Here is an 18,921-nt window from a genome sequence, read left to right as displayed (position 1 = left end):
TCTCACGGAGCAACTGAGGCAGTACGGTGGCACAGCGGTAGAGTTGCTGCCTCCCGGCGCCGGAGACCCAGGTTCGATCCCGACTACGGGTGCTGTCTGTACGGAGTTTGTACGTTCTCCCCGTGACCAGCATGGGTTTTCTCCGGGATCTCCGGTTTCCTCCCAAACTCCAAAGACGTACAGGTTTGTAGGTTAATTCTACATTGAAACATATAAGATTGTTAAGGGCTTGGACACGCTAGAGGCAGGAAACATGTTCCCGATGTTTGGGGAGTTCAGAACTAGGGGCCACAGTTTAAGAATAAGGAGTAAGCCATTTAGAACGGAGACGAGGAAACACTTTTTCTCACAGAGTGGTGAGTGAGTGTGGAATTCTCTGCCTCAGAGGGCGGTGGAGGCAGGTTCTCTGGATGCTTTCAAGAGAGAGCTAGACAGGGCTCTTAAAAATAGCAGTCAGGGGATATGGGGAGAACGCAGGAACGGTGTACTGATTGTGGATGATCAGCCATGATCACATTGAATGGCGGTGCTGGTTCGAAGGGCCGAATGGCCTACTCCTGCATATTGTCTATAATTGGCTTTGTGTAATTGTAATTTGTCCCTGGTGTTTGTAGGGTAGTGTTAATGTGCGGGGACTGTTGGCCGGCACGGACACGGCGGGACGAAGGGCCTGTTTCCGTGCTGTATCTGAATTGTAACCAGACAGTCGTTGAAGGGACACTCAGCTGATGTACATAATCGGATCTGCGGCCCAGAGTGCCTCCCTGCTGCTTACAATGTCAAGTGAGTTCCCACCTACATCACCCCCTTTCCTCACCCCTGGGAGGGGATGTAGTGATCGTGCAACACCAGTCAGCAATGTGTGGCACGGTGGCGCAGCGGTAGAGTCGCTGCCTCACCGCCCCAAGAGACCCTGGTTCGATTCTGACTACGGGTGCTGCCTGTACGGAGTTTGTACATTCTCCCCGTGACCTGCGTGGGTTTTCTCCGGGTGCTCCGGTTTCCTCCCACACTCCAAAGACGTGCAGGTTTCTAGTTTGATTGGCTTGGGTATGAATGTAAGTTGTCCCCCAGTGTGTGTAGGATAGCGATAGGGTGCAGGGATCGCTGGTTGGCACGGGCTCAGTGGGCCGAAGGGCCTGTATCGCTAAACTAAACTAAGCGGGTCAGGCAGCCTCTGTGGAGAACAGGGATTGGAGACGTTTTGAGGCGGGACCCTTCTTCAGAGTGACTGCAGGGGCGAGGGAGGGATGGGGAATATAGGGAGGGAATAAAAGGGGCCGGACAGATCTCAGCCGGCAACAGATTACCTCAGGCGAGGGAGGTTCCCTGAATTTCAAATTCAAGTTCGAGTTACATTTATTGCCACATGCACCAATCGGTACCGTGTGAGATTTGAGTTACCACACAGCCATACGAATAAAAAAGAACACTATACACGATAGAGTTTAACATAAACATCCCCGCACAGCGGAGTCAACGTTTCCCACTGTGAGGGAAGGCACCAAAGTTCAGTCATCTTCCTCTTTGTTCACCCGTGGTCGGCTTCTTTGAGCTCTCCGCAGTCGTCACTACGGCAGCCAAGTCAGAGGAGTAAGGCGGAGGTTGATAAGATTCTTGATTAGTACGGGTGTCGGGGGTTGTGAGGAGAAGGCAGGAGACTGGGATTGAGAGGGAGAGTAAGCTCAGCCGTGTTTGAATGGTGGCGTAGACTTGATGGGCCGAATGGCCAAATTCTGCTCCAACATCTTATGAACCACTGATGCGCCACTGTGCCACCCTTAACACTCGTAGATAATGACACCCATCCCCCCGCCCGTCTTCTCTGCAATTCCCATTGAAATCAGCAGTGTTTCAGATCCTGGGCCAGGTCTGGTCTAGATGGAGGTGCGAGAGATGGCTTCACCAGTGTAAATGCTGAAGCGCCTCAGCAAGATGGGACTCAGTTGCTGGGTGCATTGACAGTCCGGCAGCAGAGATTATTGAAACACTCAGCACCAGCTCACGGTACGTTTAGGACTTGCTGCCACTCAAATAGGTGAATGTTGTTTGAAGCCACTGGTATCCCCCGGTGAAATCGAGGCCACGTTTACCAAATGCTTCATCTTATCACCGTGGTCGACTGAGACATCCCATAACACTGTACGGAGATTTCCTCAACATTCACTTGTCTAGAATGGCGCAGCGGGTAGAGTTGCTGCCTTACAGCGCCAGAGACCCAGGTTCGATCCTGACTAAGGGTGCTGTCTGTAAGCAGTTTGTACGGAAGATCCCCCTGTGACCGCGTGGGTTTTCTCCGGTTGCTCCGGTTTCCTCCCACACTCCAAAGACACGCAGGTTTATACTTTAATTAACTTTGGTCAAGATCGCAAACTGTCCCTAGTGTGTGTGTGGGAGAATGCTAGTGTGCGGGGATCGCTGGTCGGCGCGGACTCGGTGGGCCGAAGGGCCTGTTTCCGCGCTGAATCTCTAAACTAAACTAAAGAGGTACACGTGACAATAAAGCATCGTCATCATCATTTTGTACATCTCAATCAATATTCAAAACAAATGTGTCTGAAATATATTAGTGCTTGTTTTCCTAAGCACTAATGCCGCTTGCAGTGTGATGTGTTCACGCACGCATAGGATCCTCAGTAATCAGTGCATCAGCGAGCGGGAGGCTGGCGAACACAGAAGGGAAGAAAATCCTCATTGCACCGACTGTCCAGTCAACAGTCAAAGTGTTTCATTGTCGTGTGTCCCAGATAGAACAACGACATTCTAACTTGCAGCAGCACAACACAATATGTAGACACAGTGCACTGTAGACAATATAATGAATGAGAAAAAAAGTTCAGTGTGTGTGTGTACATATACACATACTCACATATACACACACTCACACATATATATATACGTATATACATGTAGGAAAGAACTGCAGATGCATAATATTTTGTGTCGTTGCATTTTGTTCAGCTTTAAATCTAACTTTTTAAAACTCTGGTGTAGGAAGGAACTGCAGATGCTGGTTTACGACGAAGATCGACACAAAATGCTGGAGTAACTTAGCGGGACAGGCAGCATCTCTGGAGAGAAGGAATGGGTGACGTTTCGGGTCGAGACCCTCCTTCGGGCTTAGCCTCGACCCGAAACGTCGCCCATTCCTTCTCTCCATAGATGCTGCCTGTCCCGCTGAGTTACTCCAGCATTTTGTGTCTATCTTCCATATACAGTCTGTTTATATATCTATATATATACATATACGCACACACACACATATATATAATATATATAGACATACTATGTATATATACACACACACATACGTACACGTAAAAAACAGACAAACAATAATCGTGCAATAATGACAATAGCAATAACCAGAGCTTTAACGATTGCAAAGTTAAAGATAGCAGAGTCAGGGGATATGGGGAGAAGGCAGGAACGGGGTATTCATTGGAGATGATCAGCCATGATCACATTGAATGGCGGTGCTGGTTCGAAGGGCCGAGTGGCCTACTCCTGCACCTATTGTCTATTGCCAGTGTCGGCGTATTAATCAACCCCTCGTTACGCAAGAACTGCATCACTGTTCAATTTAAAATGCCAGAACTTTGAGCTCGTAGTTCATTAAACACGCCTTGTCATTTGCTGATTGCCGTTACTCTTCAGCTAATTGAGTTGCAGCATCTAGAAACTGCAGCGCGCTGACAGACTCGAATGATTTGTGCACTCGAGTCATGATTGGCCTCAGCTTGTTCATTTGATGAGCGTTACACCGTTGCAAGAGGGCAGAGAAGAAACTGGAATTAGCGCCATTAAGTTGTGTCAGTGTGGGGTATATTCAATCTGTGAGATTTAAATATAACTAAACGCCTAACTGAGGATGCAGGATATCTAAATGATGCTCGCCCTGCTCATTTTACAAATCAACAATGCTTCCGTGGAAGGTTAAATATGAAATGGGAAAAACTGCTGCATTCTGGAGTTTTGCTTTCAAATCTGATTTTCAAATGTTACATGGACTCAAAATAAATGGACCTCGGTTTACAACAAATCACTAATTGGGAGGAAAGATGTCCTCATTAGTTGGAAGTTTAATTTTGCTGCACATTGGAAAAATGTACCTGACATGATTAGAGAGAAATTTATACTTTTCATAAGTTATAGGAGAAGAATTGGGCCATTCAGCCCATTCGAGTCTACTCCGCCATTCACTCCCGGCTGATCTACCTTTCCCTCTCAACCCCTTTCTCCTGCCTTCTCCCCATAACTCCTGACACCCGTACTAATCGACCACTTTATAATTGAGAGACACGAGGGACTGCAGATACCGGAAGCTTCCGTCCAACACAGAGGGCTGGAGTAACTCAGCGGGTCAGGCAGCATCTCTGGGGGGACAAGCGTAAGGTGACGTTTTGGTTTGGACCCTTCTTCAGACAGCAGTTTGTATTAATCCAACACTTTGTGTTCTCTATGTTAATAATGAGAATGACTTGCAACGTGGAATAGCACAAGTGATGCTTTTGAAAAATAAAACTTAAATAGGAAATAGATTCGGACAAGACAGCGAACTACATCAAGCTCAACCATCCCAAGTTCAATCACACTGTTCAAAGTCAAAGGCCCGTTTAGCTTATATTTAGTTTAGAGATACAACACGCAAACAGGCCCTTCGGCCCACCGAGTCCGTGCTGACCAGCGATCCCTGCACATTAACAGTAGGGACAATTTTACATTTATACCAAGCCAATTAACCTATAAACCTGCACGTCTTTGGAGTGTGGGAGGAAAACCGTAGATCTCAGAGAAAACCCACGCAGTCACGGGGAGAACGTACAAACTCCGTACAAACCGCACCCGTAGTCAGGATTGAACCCGGATGTCTGGTTTGTAAGTTAATTGGCCTGGTATAATTGTAAATGATCCCAAGTGTGTATAGGATAGTGCTAGTGTGCTGGGATCGCTGGTCAGCGCGGACTCGGTGGGCCGAAGGGCCTGTTTCCGTGCTGGATCTCTAAACTAAACTAAATCACTAAACCAAACACGGGAGAAAAAAGGTAAACATCATCATTGTATACAATAATCTTCATTGTAAATGTATCCCCAATGTATAGCTACAGTATAAGATTTATGCAGAGAATCATAATCCATCCATCAATGCCTTGTCTGTGAACTTGGGCTTCCCTCGCCTACAGTACCATAAAATGTCTTTACAATAGCTGGAGAAGATAAGAAGGCAGGAATTATTGGGCAACAATAATTAACTGGGTAGTTTAGTTTATGGTCACCTGTGCTAAGGTACAGTGAGAAGTATTTTGTTGCATGCTATCCAGTCAGTGGAAAGACTACACATGATTATAATTGAGCCGTTCACAGTGTACAATGTGATGAAAGGAGTAAGGTTTAGTGACAAATAAAGTCTGAGTAAAGATAGTCCGTGGGTCTCCAGTGAGGTAGATAGTAGCTCAGGACTGCTCTCATGTTGTGGTAGGATGGTTCAGTTGCCTGATAACAGCTGGGAAGAAACTATCCCTGAATCTGGAGTAAATCTGGTATAAATACAAAACACCCAAATACGTACAAATCGGTAAGTTCACTGACCAACGTAGATGGCCTCTGGTTTGTAGGGAAGTGGTGCAGCGTGGGTGGGGAATGTGGAAGAACAAAATAGTATGAGGGTAAATGGAGGTGTGATGGCCGGCATGGACTAAGTGGGCTGAAGGGCCTGTTTCTGTGCTTTGTGACTCCGTGAACAAAATAAGAAAAAAAGTACTTATTATTTAGGTTTATGATTGAATAAACGCAATGTAAAAAATAAACGTTCGAAGACTAGAATACTTCCTGGACCATCCAGATCCCAGATTCAACCCATCCCTTCTCACGTGGATGTGAGGCGAAGTTTCTCACACTGTGGTTGGCGAGTACCTGCAACGTGCAGCTAGGGGTGGTGGTGGAGGCAGATACAATAGTGGCATTCAAGAGACCTTTTGGACAAGCACATGGATATGCAGGGAATGGAGGGGTATGAATTATGTGCAGACAGATAATATCTCTGGCACAGACATTATGGGCCGAAGGGCCTGCTCCTGTTCTATAGACAATAGACAATAAAAACAGTTTTTATCCACGACTAGTTGCTCTACTCAACAGCCAAAAATCTGTAGCCTCCCTTTGATCTGGTATTTTTGTTGGTTCACATGCTTGATCAATGGTGTTTTATCATTAATGTCTTATTATCATTGTTTAGTGTTTTCTGTGTCATTTGTAACTGTCACTGTATGTCATGTTGCTACTTGTGGGCGGAGCACCAAGGCAAATTCCTTGTATGTGAATACTTGGCCAATAAACTGACTTACTTACTTAGACAATAGGTGCAGGAGTTGGCCATCCAGCCCTTCAAGCCAGCACCGCCATTCAATGTGATCATGGCTGATCATCCCCAATCAGTACCCCGTTCCTGCTTTCCCCCCATATCCCCTGACTCCGCTATCTTTAAGAGCCCTATCTAGCTCTCTCTTGAAAGTATCCAGAGAACCTGCCTCCACCGCCCTCTGAGGCAGAGAATTCCACAGACTCACCACTCTCTGTGTTCTGTAGTGTTCTATATTTTATGTTCTAGTCGAAGTCCATCAACTGAGCTTGTGCAGAGAACATTCTTTTTAAACAATGGAGATGGACTGCTCTGAATAGAGCAAGCAAGGCAGCATAGCTAATCTTAGTACCAAAGATGAGTATACTGGAACTGATCCAGTTAGTAAAGCAATTGGGGTCACAGAAAATGTTTTCATTATACTGAGTCAATCTGAATCAATACAAACCACCATCTGATCATCACCACACGATACGCAGTGTTACCGGTCAAAATACACTGCCGAATCTTTCATTCAAAAATAGACACAAAATGCTGAAGTAACTCAGCGGGACGGGCAGCATCTCTGGAGAGAAGGAATGGGTGACGTTTCTGGTCGAGACCCTTCTTCAGACTGAGAGTCAGGGGAGCGGGAGACTAGAGGCATGAAGTGATACAGAATCAATCAGGGCCGGCAGCAATGAGCCAGGAAAGGTGGAGCCCACAATGGTCCGTTGTTGGCTGCGGACAAGGTGATAAGAATGTGATGTGAACAGTGAAACCGGCAGGATGTCTGGGATGGGGGAGGGACGGCGAGAGAGAGAGGGAACGCAACTTGAAGTCAGAGAAGTCAATGTTCATACCGCTGGGGTGTAAGCTGCCCTAGCGAAATATGAGGTGGTGTTCCTCAAATTTGCGCTGGGCCTCACTCTGACAATGGAGGAGGCCCAGGACAGAAAGGTCAGTGGGGGAATGTCCGGCAACTGGGAGATGGCGTAGGCCAAGGCGGACTGTGCGTGGGTGTTCAGCGATCGCTCAGTCTGCACTTGGTATCGCCGATATAAAGGAGTCCACACCAGAACCAATGGATACAGTAGATGAGGTTGGAGGAGGTGCAAGTGAACCTCTGCTTCACCTGAAAGGGCTGTCAGGATCTTTTAGTTGCTCTGGTATCGCGTCCCATCGCATCACTACCCAAGTCATTCGTCCTTATTTGTTTCCACTAAACCCAGGTTGATGACAAAACTTTCATCCCCAAACTTCCAACTCCACCATCTTTTTTTAAAGAGGAGAAATGCAAGAACTGCCGCATTTAAGAGACTTGATCAAAATGGACGAAGTCTACACAGATAGCAAGCGCGGAGATGTGAAGCCCTGAGTTTTAAAAGAAGATAAGACACAAAACGCTGGAGTAACTCCAGTCACGGTGGCGCAGCGGTAGAGTTACTGCCTTACAGCGAATGCAGCGCCGGAGTCCCGGGTTCGATCCTGACTACGGGTGCTGTCTGTATGGAGTTTGTACATTCTCACCGTGATCTGCATGGGTTTTCTCCTAGATCTTCGGTTTCCTCCCACACTCCACAGACGTTCAGGTTTGTGGGTTAATTGGCTTGGTAAATGTAAAAATTGTCCCTAGTGGGTGCAAGATGGTGTTAATGTGCGGGGATCGCTGGTCTGCGTGGACCCTGGGGGCCGTAAGGGGCTGTTTCCGCGCTGTATCTCTAAACTAAACTCAGAGGCGTCAGGCAGCATCTCTACAGAGAACGGATGGGTTTCAGTTTAGTTTAGCTTATTGTCACATGTGAAAAGCTTTTGTTGCGCGCTAAACAGTGATGTTTGGGGTCGAGACCCTTCTTCAGACAGAGAGTCAGGGGAAAGAGAAACGAGAGATATAGACGGTGATGTAGAGAGATAGAACTGGTACTAGTTTCACTGTTGCCCTGTTGAGTTTCACTGTCTGTATAACTCGTTATCACCTAGCCCACAGCCAACAATGGACCATTGTGGGCTCCACCTTTCCTTGTTCACCGTTACTTTTTGCATATCTTTCATTCATTTGTTCTACATCTCTCCATATTGCCGTCTATATCTCTCGTTTCCCTTTCCCCTGACTCTCAGTCTGAAGGTGGGTCTCGACCTGAAACGTCACCTATTCCTTCTCTCCAGAGATGCTGCCTGTCCCGCTGAGTTCCTCCACCTTTTATGTGTCTATCTCCGTCGTAAACCAGCATCTGCAGTTCCTTCCTACACCAGAGTTTTAAAAAGTTAGATTTAAAGCTGAACAAAATGCAACCAACACAAAATATTAAACACTTCACAGTAAACAAGGGTAACTATAAGCATTAAACAAACCAACAATCGCGATTTTCTTTTTAACGCAACACAGAAGTCCCTAGAATCAGCCTTTTGCTGGCATTAAACATGAACAAGTAACTAAGTTCCTCTGATTAATTCAATAGTGATTTATTTTTTCATTATCCGGTGTAAATAATCAAAAATAATTATACGGATCCACTAACAAGTCGTGATATTATTTTTGACCCGATTTAGAAGTCCATGGAATCAGCCTTTTGCCGGCATTGAACAAGAACAAGTAACTAATTTACTTTTTTTCCCACACAGAGAGTTGTGAGTCTGTGGAATTCTCTGCCTCAGTGGTGGTGGCCGGTTCTCTGGATACTTTCAAGAGAGAGCTAGATCGGGCTCTTAAAAATAGCGGAGTCAGGGAATATGTGGAGAAGACAGGAACGGGGTACTGATTGGGGACGATCAGCCATGATCACATTGAATGGCTCGAAGGGCCGAATGGCCTACTCCTGCACCTATTGTCTATTATTAATTCAACTGTGTTTTGTTTTTCATTATACAGATGCTCCCCGATTTACGATGCTTCGACGTACGATATCTCGACTGTACGATGGTGCTCACATCCGCTCACGTGATCAAACTGTATCGAATGCGTTTTCGAAGCACGATATTTGCGATTGACGATGGCTTTTTATATCGGAGCGTAGCCCCATCGTAGGGCGAGGAGCAGTTGTTCATTTTCATTTTATTTAAAAAAAAATCAAAAACAATGACGCGGACGAAACCGTGGAAACCCCCCCCCCCCCCCCCCGCGTATCTCTCTAGAACGTACCTGAAGTTCGGTCTGAAAGAAGAATTTCTGCGGACACTGCGAACAGTCGTAGATCTTATCCTCTTGCCCGTGGACTGCAAAGATGTGCTGCTGCAATTTGTTCGCCTGCACGAAGACTGGAAAGAATGGCAAGTGATCAGAGGTTGCATCTGCTGTAGAAAGTTGCTGCGGGTCCCACAGCTGAGAGTCTATTATTACCACACTGAGCCAAATCCCCCACAGACCTTGTGATATTTATCAATAAATCATTTTTTTTTTGTGTTTCACTAAATTTAATTCGCTATGTAGACGATATTAATAATTGAACGTTCCAAGACAATAGTTTCACTTATTTATAACATCTTGTATACTGCCGCTCGCTTTAGTCTACCCAGGCAGGCATGTGCGCTGGTTAATTGCCCCACACTATACATATAACAATTACAGCACGGAAACAGGCCATCTCGGCCCTTCTAGTCCGTGCCGAACATGCGCGCCACTTGGACGAGAACCTACTGCCTTTGTCCTTTTTGGTGTTGGAGGTCAGAATCACACAGCAGGGAAACAACTTGCCCACACCGACCAACTTGTCCCATCTACACTGCCTGCGTTTGGCCCATATCCCTCCAAACCTGTCCTATCCATGTACCTATCCATTTTCCAGCATCTGCAGTTCCTTCTTAAACACTATCCATGTACCTGTCTGTTTCTTAAACGTTGCAATAGTCCCTGCCTCAACAACCTCCTCCTCGACCTGAAACGTTACCTATTCCTTCGCTTCATAGATGCTGCCTCACCCACTGAGATTTTCCAGCATATTGAATCATCATTAATTGATTCCACATCAATTATAATAACTAAATACTGCAACATATACGAGGCCAGTTTTTGTTTCAAAGTTTGGTAATTATGGAGATAATTGTAGATATATTTAAGAGGGAGTTAGATGTGGCCCTTGCGGCTAAAGGGATCAGGCAGGTACAGGATACTGAGTTGGATGATCAGCCATGATCATATTGAATGGCGGTGCAGGCTCGAAGGGCTGAATGGCCTACTCCTGCACCTATTTTCTATGTTTCTATGATCATAGTTACGGAGACCAAGGCAGGAGAATGGGGTTGAGTGGGAAATAAGAATCTAGGACTAGAGGTCATAGCCATAGAGGTCATAGAATTTAAAGGGCCTCCCTTTAGGAAGGAGATGAGGGGGAATCAGTCTGAAGAAGGGTCTCGACCCGAAACTCAGCGGGTGAGGCAGCATCTATGGAGCGAAGGAATAGGTGACGTTTCGGGTCGAGACCCGGAAGGTTCTCGACTCGAAACGTTACCTATTCCTTTGCTCTATAGATGCTGCCACACTTCACGAGACCCTTCTTCAGACTGGAAAAACTCAGTGGGTGGGGCAGCATCTATGGAGTGAAGGATTAGGTAACGTTTCGGGTCGAGACACTTCTGGGTCTCAACCCGAAACGTCACCTATTCCTTCGCTCCATAGATGCTGCCTCACCCACTGAGTTTTTCCAGCATTTATGTCTACTTTTGTGTTACTGAATGATCGGAAACGTCACCTATTCCTTCGCTCCATAGAAGCTGCCTCACCCGCTGAGTTTCTCCAGCATTTTTGTCTACCTAGGAATTTCTTCAGTCAGAGGGTGGTGAATCTGTGGAATTCTTTGCCACAGACGGCTGTGGAGGCCAGGTCGGTGGATATTTTTATGGCAGAGATAGATAGATTTGTGATTAGTACGGGTGTCAGGGGTTATGGGGAGAAGGCGGGAAAATGGGGTTGGGAGGGAGAGAGATAGATCAGCCGCGATTGAATAGCGGAGTGGACTCGATGGGCTCAATGGCCTAATTCTGCTCCTATCACTTGTGAACATGTGAACAAACCTGCGCGTGTTTGGAGCGTGGGAGGAAACGGGAGCAATAGGGGGAAAACCCACGGGGAAAACGAGCAAACTCCGTACGGACAGCGCCCGTGATCAGGATGGGAGCCGGGTCTCTGGCGCTGTAAGGCAGCAACACTACCGCTGCGCCAGCGTGCCGGCCCAAAGATGCCGATAATCGAGGTGGAGAGGCAACCCCGTGTGTGTGTGAGGATAGGCTGACATGATGCACAGAATAATGTGACAATTTCATGAAATGTTGTGAATTTGACCACACTGTACTAACACCCCCAGGGCAAAACTGCCAACTTGGAGCGGTCTCAGTAGGTTAATATAACTTAAATATGGAGGTCAACAGCTGTATATTAACATTTATACACATTTATGCCAGAATGGGTGCAAATGCATTAGGGGAATCAATTATTATAACAACCCGCAGAATCTCTTACTGAATACTGTGACTTGAGACATTACTTTAGACTTTAGAGATACAGTGCGGAAACAGGCCCTTCGGCCCACACCGACCACGATGGCCCGCACACTAACACTATCCCACACGCACGGGGGACAAGTTACAATTTTACCAATGGCAATCTAACCTACAAACCTGTACGTCTTTGGAGTGTGGGAGGAAACCGGGGCGGCCGGAGAAAGCCCACGCGGGTCACAGGGAGAACGTACACACTCCGTACAGGCAGCACGCGTGGTCAGGATCGAACTCTGGCGCTGTAAGGCAGCAACTCTACCGCTGCGCCACCATGCCGCCCCAGTCCAGTGCTTTAGTTTTCAGAAGTTGCAATCATCTACTGAGCACACACAATGGTACATTGTCCAATTTCCAGTGATCCAATTAAACCAAGCTCCCCACTTCCTCCTTTGAAATTCAAACTACAGCTGTAATAACAACGGGACTTTTCTTGCATTTGCTTCACAATCTATTTCCCCCCCAAATGCAGATGTGTAACATCCCAAGTGACGATGCCAGTTATATCAAACTTTAATTGTGAACTCGTGTAATAAGGCAATGAATGCTGAAAACCCCCTCAAAAATGATCTGCAAATCATGAGCAGAATACAGCTAAAGTTTGCAGGGAATGCAAAGCTGAACTCTGACGTTCGTCTTTCCAAAACGGCACGATGGCGCAGGAATAGAGTTGCTGCCTTATTACAGCGCCAGAGATCCAGGTTCGATCCTGACCTCGGGTGCTGTCTGTACGGAGTTTGTACGTTCTCCCCGTGACCTGCGTGGGTTTTCTCCGGGATCTCCGGTTTCCTCCCACACTCCAAAGACGTGCAGGTTTGTAGGTTAATTGGTTTGTAGGTTAATTGTAAATTGCCCCTAATCTGTGTAGGATAGTGTTAGTGTGCGGGGATCGCTGGTCGGCGCGGACTCGGTAGGCCGAAGGGCCTGTTTCCACGTCGTATCCCTGCACGAAACTAAGATAGATAAGTTACTGTCTGAAAAGCAAGGGCAGGCGTTAAATGAGATCACATTCTTTGCATTATTTTGGAGTACTCAAACCTCGTCCAAAAGCAGCAAAATTAAACATTAATTAAAAATCAACAGCAGCAATTTAAACCCTTGATAGTGGCTCAGCATCGACGTAACCCTCTCTCACAGCCGGTCAACAATTACATCTGTGGCCTGCAAAGGACTCTATTCCAGCCAAAAGTCAGGCTCGAAGGGCCGAATGGCCACTCCTGCACCTATTGTCTATTGAAATCTGACTATTATGTTTGGAAGAAAAGTGCAACTGTTCCACAAAAAATATTAAGAACGTAATAGTTCTGAAAGGTTTTAATGTTTCCTGAAGTTAATATCTGATGAAGAGTGCATTATCTGAGACCCCACCAAACCACTCAACGTTATTCATGTTATTCACTTTATCATGTATCTGTACACAGTGGACCGCTCGATGGTAATCATGTATTGTCTTTCTGCTGGCTGGTTAGCCTCCTCTTCCTTCCAGTAATGGGGTGACCAGAACTGCACGCAATACTCAACTCAATACGGGCGCCACTTGGACGAGAGCCTACTGCCTTTGCCCTTTTTGGTGTTGGAGGTCAGAGTCACACAAGCAGGGAAACAGGCCATTCGGCCCAACTTGCCCACGCCGACCAACTTGTCCCATCTACACCGCCTGCGTTTGGCCCATATCCCTCCAAACCTGTCCTATCCATGTACCTGTTTAAGAAGGAACTGCAGATGCTGGAAAATCGAAGGCAGACAAAAATGCTGGAGAAACTCAGCGGGTGCAGCGGCATATATGGAGCGAAGGAAATAGGCAACGTTTCGGGACGAAACCCAAAGGAAATAGGCAACGTTTCGGGTCGAAACCCGAAGGGTTTCGGGACGAAACGTTGCCTATTTCCTTCGCTCCATAGATGCTGCTGCACCCGCTGAGTTTCTCCAGCATTTTTGTCTATCCATGTACCTGTCTGTTTCAAGTCAAGTTTATTTCTCACATACACATACGAGATGTGCAGTGAAATTAAAGTGGCAATGCTCGCGGACTTTTGTGCAAAAGACAAACAACCAAACAAACTATAAACACAATCATAACACACATATTCTTTTACATAATAAATAATGGAAGGAAAAACGTTCAGTAGAGTTAGTCCCTGGTGAGATAGGCGTTTACAGTCCGATTCTTAAACATTGTAATAGTCCCAGCCTCAACTACCGCCTCCGGCAGCTCGTTCCATACACCACCACCACCCTTTGTGTGAAAAAGTTACCCCTCGGGCTCCTATTAATTCTCCCTCTCCACCCCAACTTTAAACCTACATCCTCGAGTTCTCGATTCCCCTACTCTGGGTAAAAGACTCTGTGTGTCTGCCCTATCTGTTCCTCCCATGATCTTGTACAAAAAAATGTGATGATTGGTGGTGGAGTTGGAATTGTAGTGGTGGTCGGCTGGGCGAGTAACTGCAGTGTATTTAGTATATGGCACGCAATGAGGGAACAAACATGTAGGGTGCCAGCGCAGGACACCTTCCCTCAGCCCGCCTGAACCTACCTGATCTCCTTGTTGCTGAACACTTGAATTCCCCCTTCCCATTCCCACGCTGACCTTTCAGTCCTAGGCCTCCTCCATTGTCAGAGTGAGGCTAAACGCAAACTGGAGGAACAGCGTCTCATATTTCGTTCGGGCAGCTAACAGCCCAGTGGTGTGAATATTGGCTTCTCTAACATCAAGTAACCCCGGCATTCCCTCCCCCTACCCAAGTCGCACCAGCTTCTCATTTTCACCCAACAAACAGCTAACAATGGCCTGTTTCCTTTACCATCTTAACTTTTTTTGCATATCTTTCATTCATTGTTCTTTATCTGTCTACATCGCCGTCTATATCTCTCGTTTCCCTTGTCCCTGACAAGTCTGAAGAAGGGTCTCGACCCGGAACGTCACCCATCCCTTCTCTCCGGAGACGCTGCCTGTCCCGCTGAGTTACTCTAACATTTTGTGTCGATCTTCAAGTAAGTACTTTACTCCACATAGCGTGGAGCTTATGGGCGCATTGCTGGGGTTACACTCATTAGGGCAAGCATTCCATTACAATCCTGGCATGCCTTTTAGATGGTGGATACGGTCTGCATTGTCAGGAGGCCAGTGCTTCTCTAGGGGGTACCCAGCCTCTGCCCTGCCTCTGCACCCTTTAGACAATAGACAATAGGTGCAGGAGTAGGCCATTCGGCCCCTCGAGCCAGCACCGCCATTCAACGTGATCATGGCTGATGATCCCCAATCAGTACCCCGTTCCTGCCTTTCCCCCATATCCCCTGCTTCCGCTATCTTTAAGAGGCCTATCTAGCTCTCTCTTGAAAGCATGCAGAGAACCTGCCTCCACCGCCATCTGAGGCAGAGAATTCCACAGACTCACCACTCTCTGTGTGAGAAAGTGTTTCCTCGTCTCCGTTCTAAATGGCTTACTCCTTATTCTTAAACTGTGGCCCCTGGTTCTGGACTCCCCCAATATCGGGAACATGTTTCCCGATGACAGGAACATGTCGGGAATTTTGAAAACGATAAGGAAGATGAGTAGATTATAATCTGGTTAACCCTAGCGGCTACACACTGGGAAAGCACGATGGGAAAAATGGCCAACATTAGGACGCTAATAAATAAATCTGTCAGTGTATTTATCGTTCACAGCACAGCTTAATAAAAATAACTAAAACTAATATACTGCTGAAAAACAGGCTTCCTTATCTATTGATGGTGGGGGGGACAGATGTTCGCAGTTCTGTCTAGGTTCTCATCCTTTGCAACCTTGCGATCACAGCTGGTCTTTGTCACTGTGTTTAGCAACAAGTCTCCCAAAAGTTAACAAACAGCCTTTTTTAAAAATATTTAAGAAGGAACTGCAGATGCTGGAAAAATCAAAAGTAGACAAAAAATGCTGGAGAGACTCAGCGGGTGAGGCAGCATCGATGGAGAGAAGGAATAGGCGACGTTTCGGGTGAGACTGATGTCGGGGGGGGGGGGGCGGGAAGAAGAAAGGAAGAGGCGGAGACAGTGGGCTGTGGCAGAGCTGGGAAGGGGAGGGGATGGAGGGAGAAAGCAAGGACTACCTGAAATTAGAGAAGTCAATGTTCATACCGCTGGGGTGTAAACTACCCAAGCGAAATACCGAAAAAAGAAAACAAAGGCCTTTTTGAAGTAGATACCATCAATTATCCCTACAGGGACATTGACATCTTTGGTATCTATTTGTTAGATATATGGGGGAGAGATTTACAAAACAACAGGAAACGTAAGGTTAAAGTCAACTCTGGGGAAAGACAAAGATGGAAGGTTTCGGAGACATTGATCGACGATGATTTATCTCAACTCCACAAGTAACCATTGTGTCATGAGAAGATAAAAATGCTGCAGGTGCTTCTGAATCTTTGAAACACTTTGGGTTTTCTCAGAGTGTTTCTCTATGCGCACTGATAAGGCCTTTCAGAAACAGACTTGTTCGATATACTCACCACTTCGCTCTTTTAGAAAGGAGGTGAGGAGGAACTTCTTTAGTCAGAGGGTAGTTAATCTGTGGAACTCATTGCCACCGGGGGCTGTGGAGGCCACGTCTGTGGATATTTTTAAGGCAGAGATACACGGAATGGGTGTCAAGGGTTATGGGGAGAAGGCAGGAGAATGGGATTAGGGGGCAGAGATCAGCCATGATTGATTGAGTGGACTCGATGGGCCGAATGGCCTAATTCTACTCCGATAACTTGTGAACCTGTATGATTTTATTTAGTGTCTGTGCCCTTGTGAGCACCCATTCCTTCTCTCCAGAGTTGCTGCCTGTCCCGCTGAGTTACTCCGGCATTTTGTGTCTATCTTCGGTTTAACCCAGCATCTGCAGTTCCTTTTTACACAAGACTTTGACCACATTGGTTTTGTGAATGTTTGTCCCTCCAACCTGTTGTCAAACACTTACATCATCACTAATCTGTACCTGAACTCTTTGTGTTCTTGCATTTGCTCCCATTTTTTCCTTGCCCTCACCAGATAAAAAATCTATCAAACTCCGTCCGGAAACCACCAATTATCTCAGTATTCACAACTGCTTGGGGGAAAGAAAACACGGGTTTCAATGGACGCGCTCTTCCTGCCTTCCTCCTACATGGGTCTATTTTTGAAATTGCTCAATTGTTTTTGAACGTAAGCCAGAGGAGCAAATTGTTTCTCTGAATCCTACCTTGTGAATCCTGGTGAAACTTCAAACGCCTTAATCAGGTCACCCCTCCATCTTCTATGCTCACGAGAATATCAGCAAAGATATACAGCTCGTTGCCAATTCCCTCGGCTCAGCGCAGAATCCAAAGCCGATCTCACCGAGGAACTGACCAAGTGAAACACAACTTCCCCCCCTTCCTTAACTACATTCCCGTGGGATAAAGGCCAACATTCCATAGGCGTTTCTGATTACTTCTGGATCTGTGCTTTAGTTTCCAAAGATTTGTGCATTTAAATTCCCAGCGGAAAAATTCTTCCACATTTTGTGATGATTCTGTGGAAAGGTATCGTCAGAATATACCAACAGAATGCAGTGTTGGATAAAGTGACACATGGAGTCATAAAGCACGGAAACAGGCCCTTCGGCCCAACTTGTCCATGCCGACTAAGGTGCTCCATGTGCCTAGTCCCACCTGTGTTTGGCCGATATCCTTCTAAACCTTTCCTATCCATGGACCTATCCAAATGCCTCAGAGGGCACTAGAGGCCAGTTCTCTGGATACTTTCAAGAGAGAGCTAGATAGGGCTCTTAAAGATAGCGGAGTCAGATATGGGGAGAAGGCAGGAACGGGGTACTGATTGGGGATGATCAGCCATGATCACATTGAATGGCGGTGCTGGTTCAAAGGGCCGAATGGCCTACTCCTGCACCTATTGTCTATTGTCTATTCTTTAAATGTTGTTACATTACCCAACTCAACTACCTCCTCTGGCAGGTACACAAAAATGCTGGAGAAACTCAGCGGGTGCAGCAGCATCTAGTGAGCGAAGGAAATAGGTAACGTTTCGGGACGAAACCCTTCCTCAGTCTGAGGAAGGGTTTCGGCCCGAAACGTTACCTATTTCCTTTGCTCCATAGATGCTCAACTATCTCCTCCGGCAGCTCATTCCATACACCCAAACACCCACCACTCTTTGTCCTCTCATTATTTTTATACAACTCTATACGATCACCCCTCATCCTCCTGCGCTCCAAGGAATCCCAGCCTGCTCAACCTCACCCTATAGCTCAGACCCTCGAGCCCAGGCAACATCCGTGTAAATCTTCTCTGCACCCTTTTCAACTTGACAACATCTTTCCTATAACATGGTGCCCGGAACTGAACACAATACTCTAAATGCAGCTTCACCAACGTCTTATACAACTGCAACATGACCTCCCCACTTCGACATGCAATTTCTTCAAATATTTGGAGAAGGGGCTCGTACAGAAACGTTACCCATTCCCTCTCCCCATGGATGCTGAGTTACTCCAGCAATTTGCGTCTATCTTTGAAAACTACACCCATTCCTACTCTCCAGAGACGCTGCCTGTCCCGTTGAGTTATTCCAGCATTTTGTGTCTATCTTCGGTGTAAATAAGCATCTGCAGTTCCTTCCTACACATTCCTCAAATATTTTCGGATTGAAACAAAATTCCATGAGCCATCATCACATTTAACGATGCAAGCCTCCGGTACAAAGGTGGTATTGGTTAATATAGATTCAATTAGGTTCAGCTTACCTGTGAAACATACTGGGCATTTGAAAGTACCTCCCATTCCTTCGAAACTGTGTTCGATCAGGTGACATAGGAGCTTTGCCGGCGAGTCAAACATCTGATTACACAGTTTGCATTCATGATTGATTCCTTCCTCTGTAAAGTTCAAATAATACAACAATCAGTTAGAAGAAAGGCACAGCAGGAGGGGAGTTGTCAATGTGCACAGCTAACGGTCTGTTAATCCAACCCTGGCAAAATGCAAACTAAGCAAAGTCACTCACAATAAAAAACATGGACAATCTTTCATCGGTCTGAAGAAAGGATCCCGACCCGAAACGTCACCTTTAGTTTAGAGACACAGCGCGGAAA

General features: G+C 46.4%; 1 protein-coding gene across 11 annotated transcripts in view; it reads right to left on the bottom strand.

Moving 5' to 3' along the window:
- Positions 1-18,921, bottom strand: part of znf423 (zinc finger protein 423) — a 360,940-nt gene that overhangs the window by 30,027 nt on the left and 311,992 nt on the right. For all 11 annotated transcript variants that reach the window (XM_033036375.1, XM_033036372.1, XM_033036374.1 and 8 more), the window contains 2 exons: positions 18,574-18,705; positions 9,477-9,592 (listed from right to left, as the gene is read on the bottom strand). In XM_033036375.1, coding sequence (XP_032892266.1) covers positions 9,477-9,592; positions 18,574-18,705 — 248 coding nt within the window. The remainder of the gene's footprint in view (positions 1-9,476; positions 9,593-18,573; positions 18,706-18,921) is intronic.

The sequence above is a fragment of the Amblyraja radiata genome, chromosome 17, assembly GCF_010909765.2.
Source record: "Amblyraja radiata isolate CabotCenter1 chromosome 17, sAmbRad1.1.pri, whole genome shotgun sequence".
Classification (NCBI taxonomy): domain Eukaryota; kingdom Metazoa; phylum Chordata; class Chondrichthyes; order Rajiformes; family Rajidae; genus Amblyraja; species Amblyraja radiata.
Note: the sequence above shows the minus strand (reverse complement) of the source record. Positions and strands in the feature narration are given on the sequence as shown.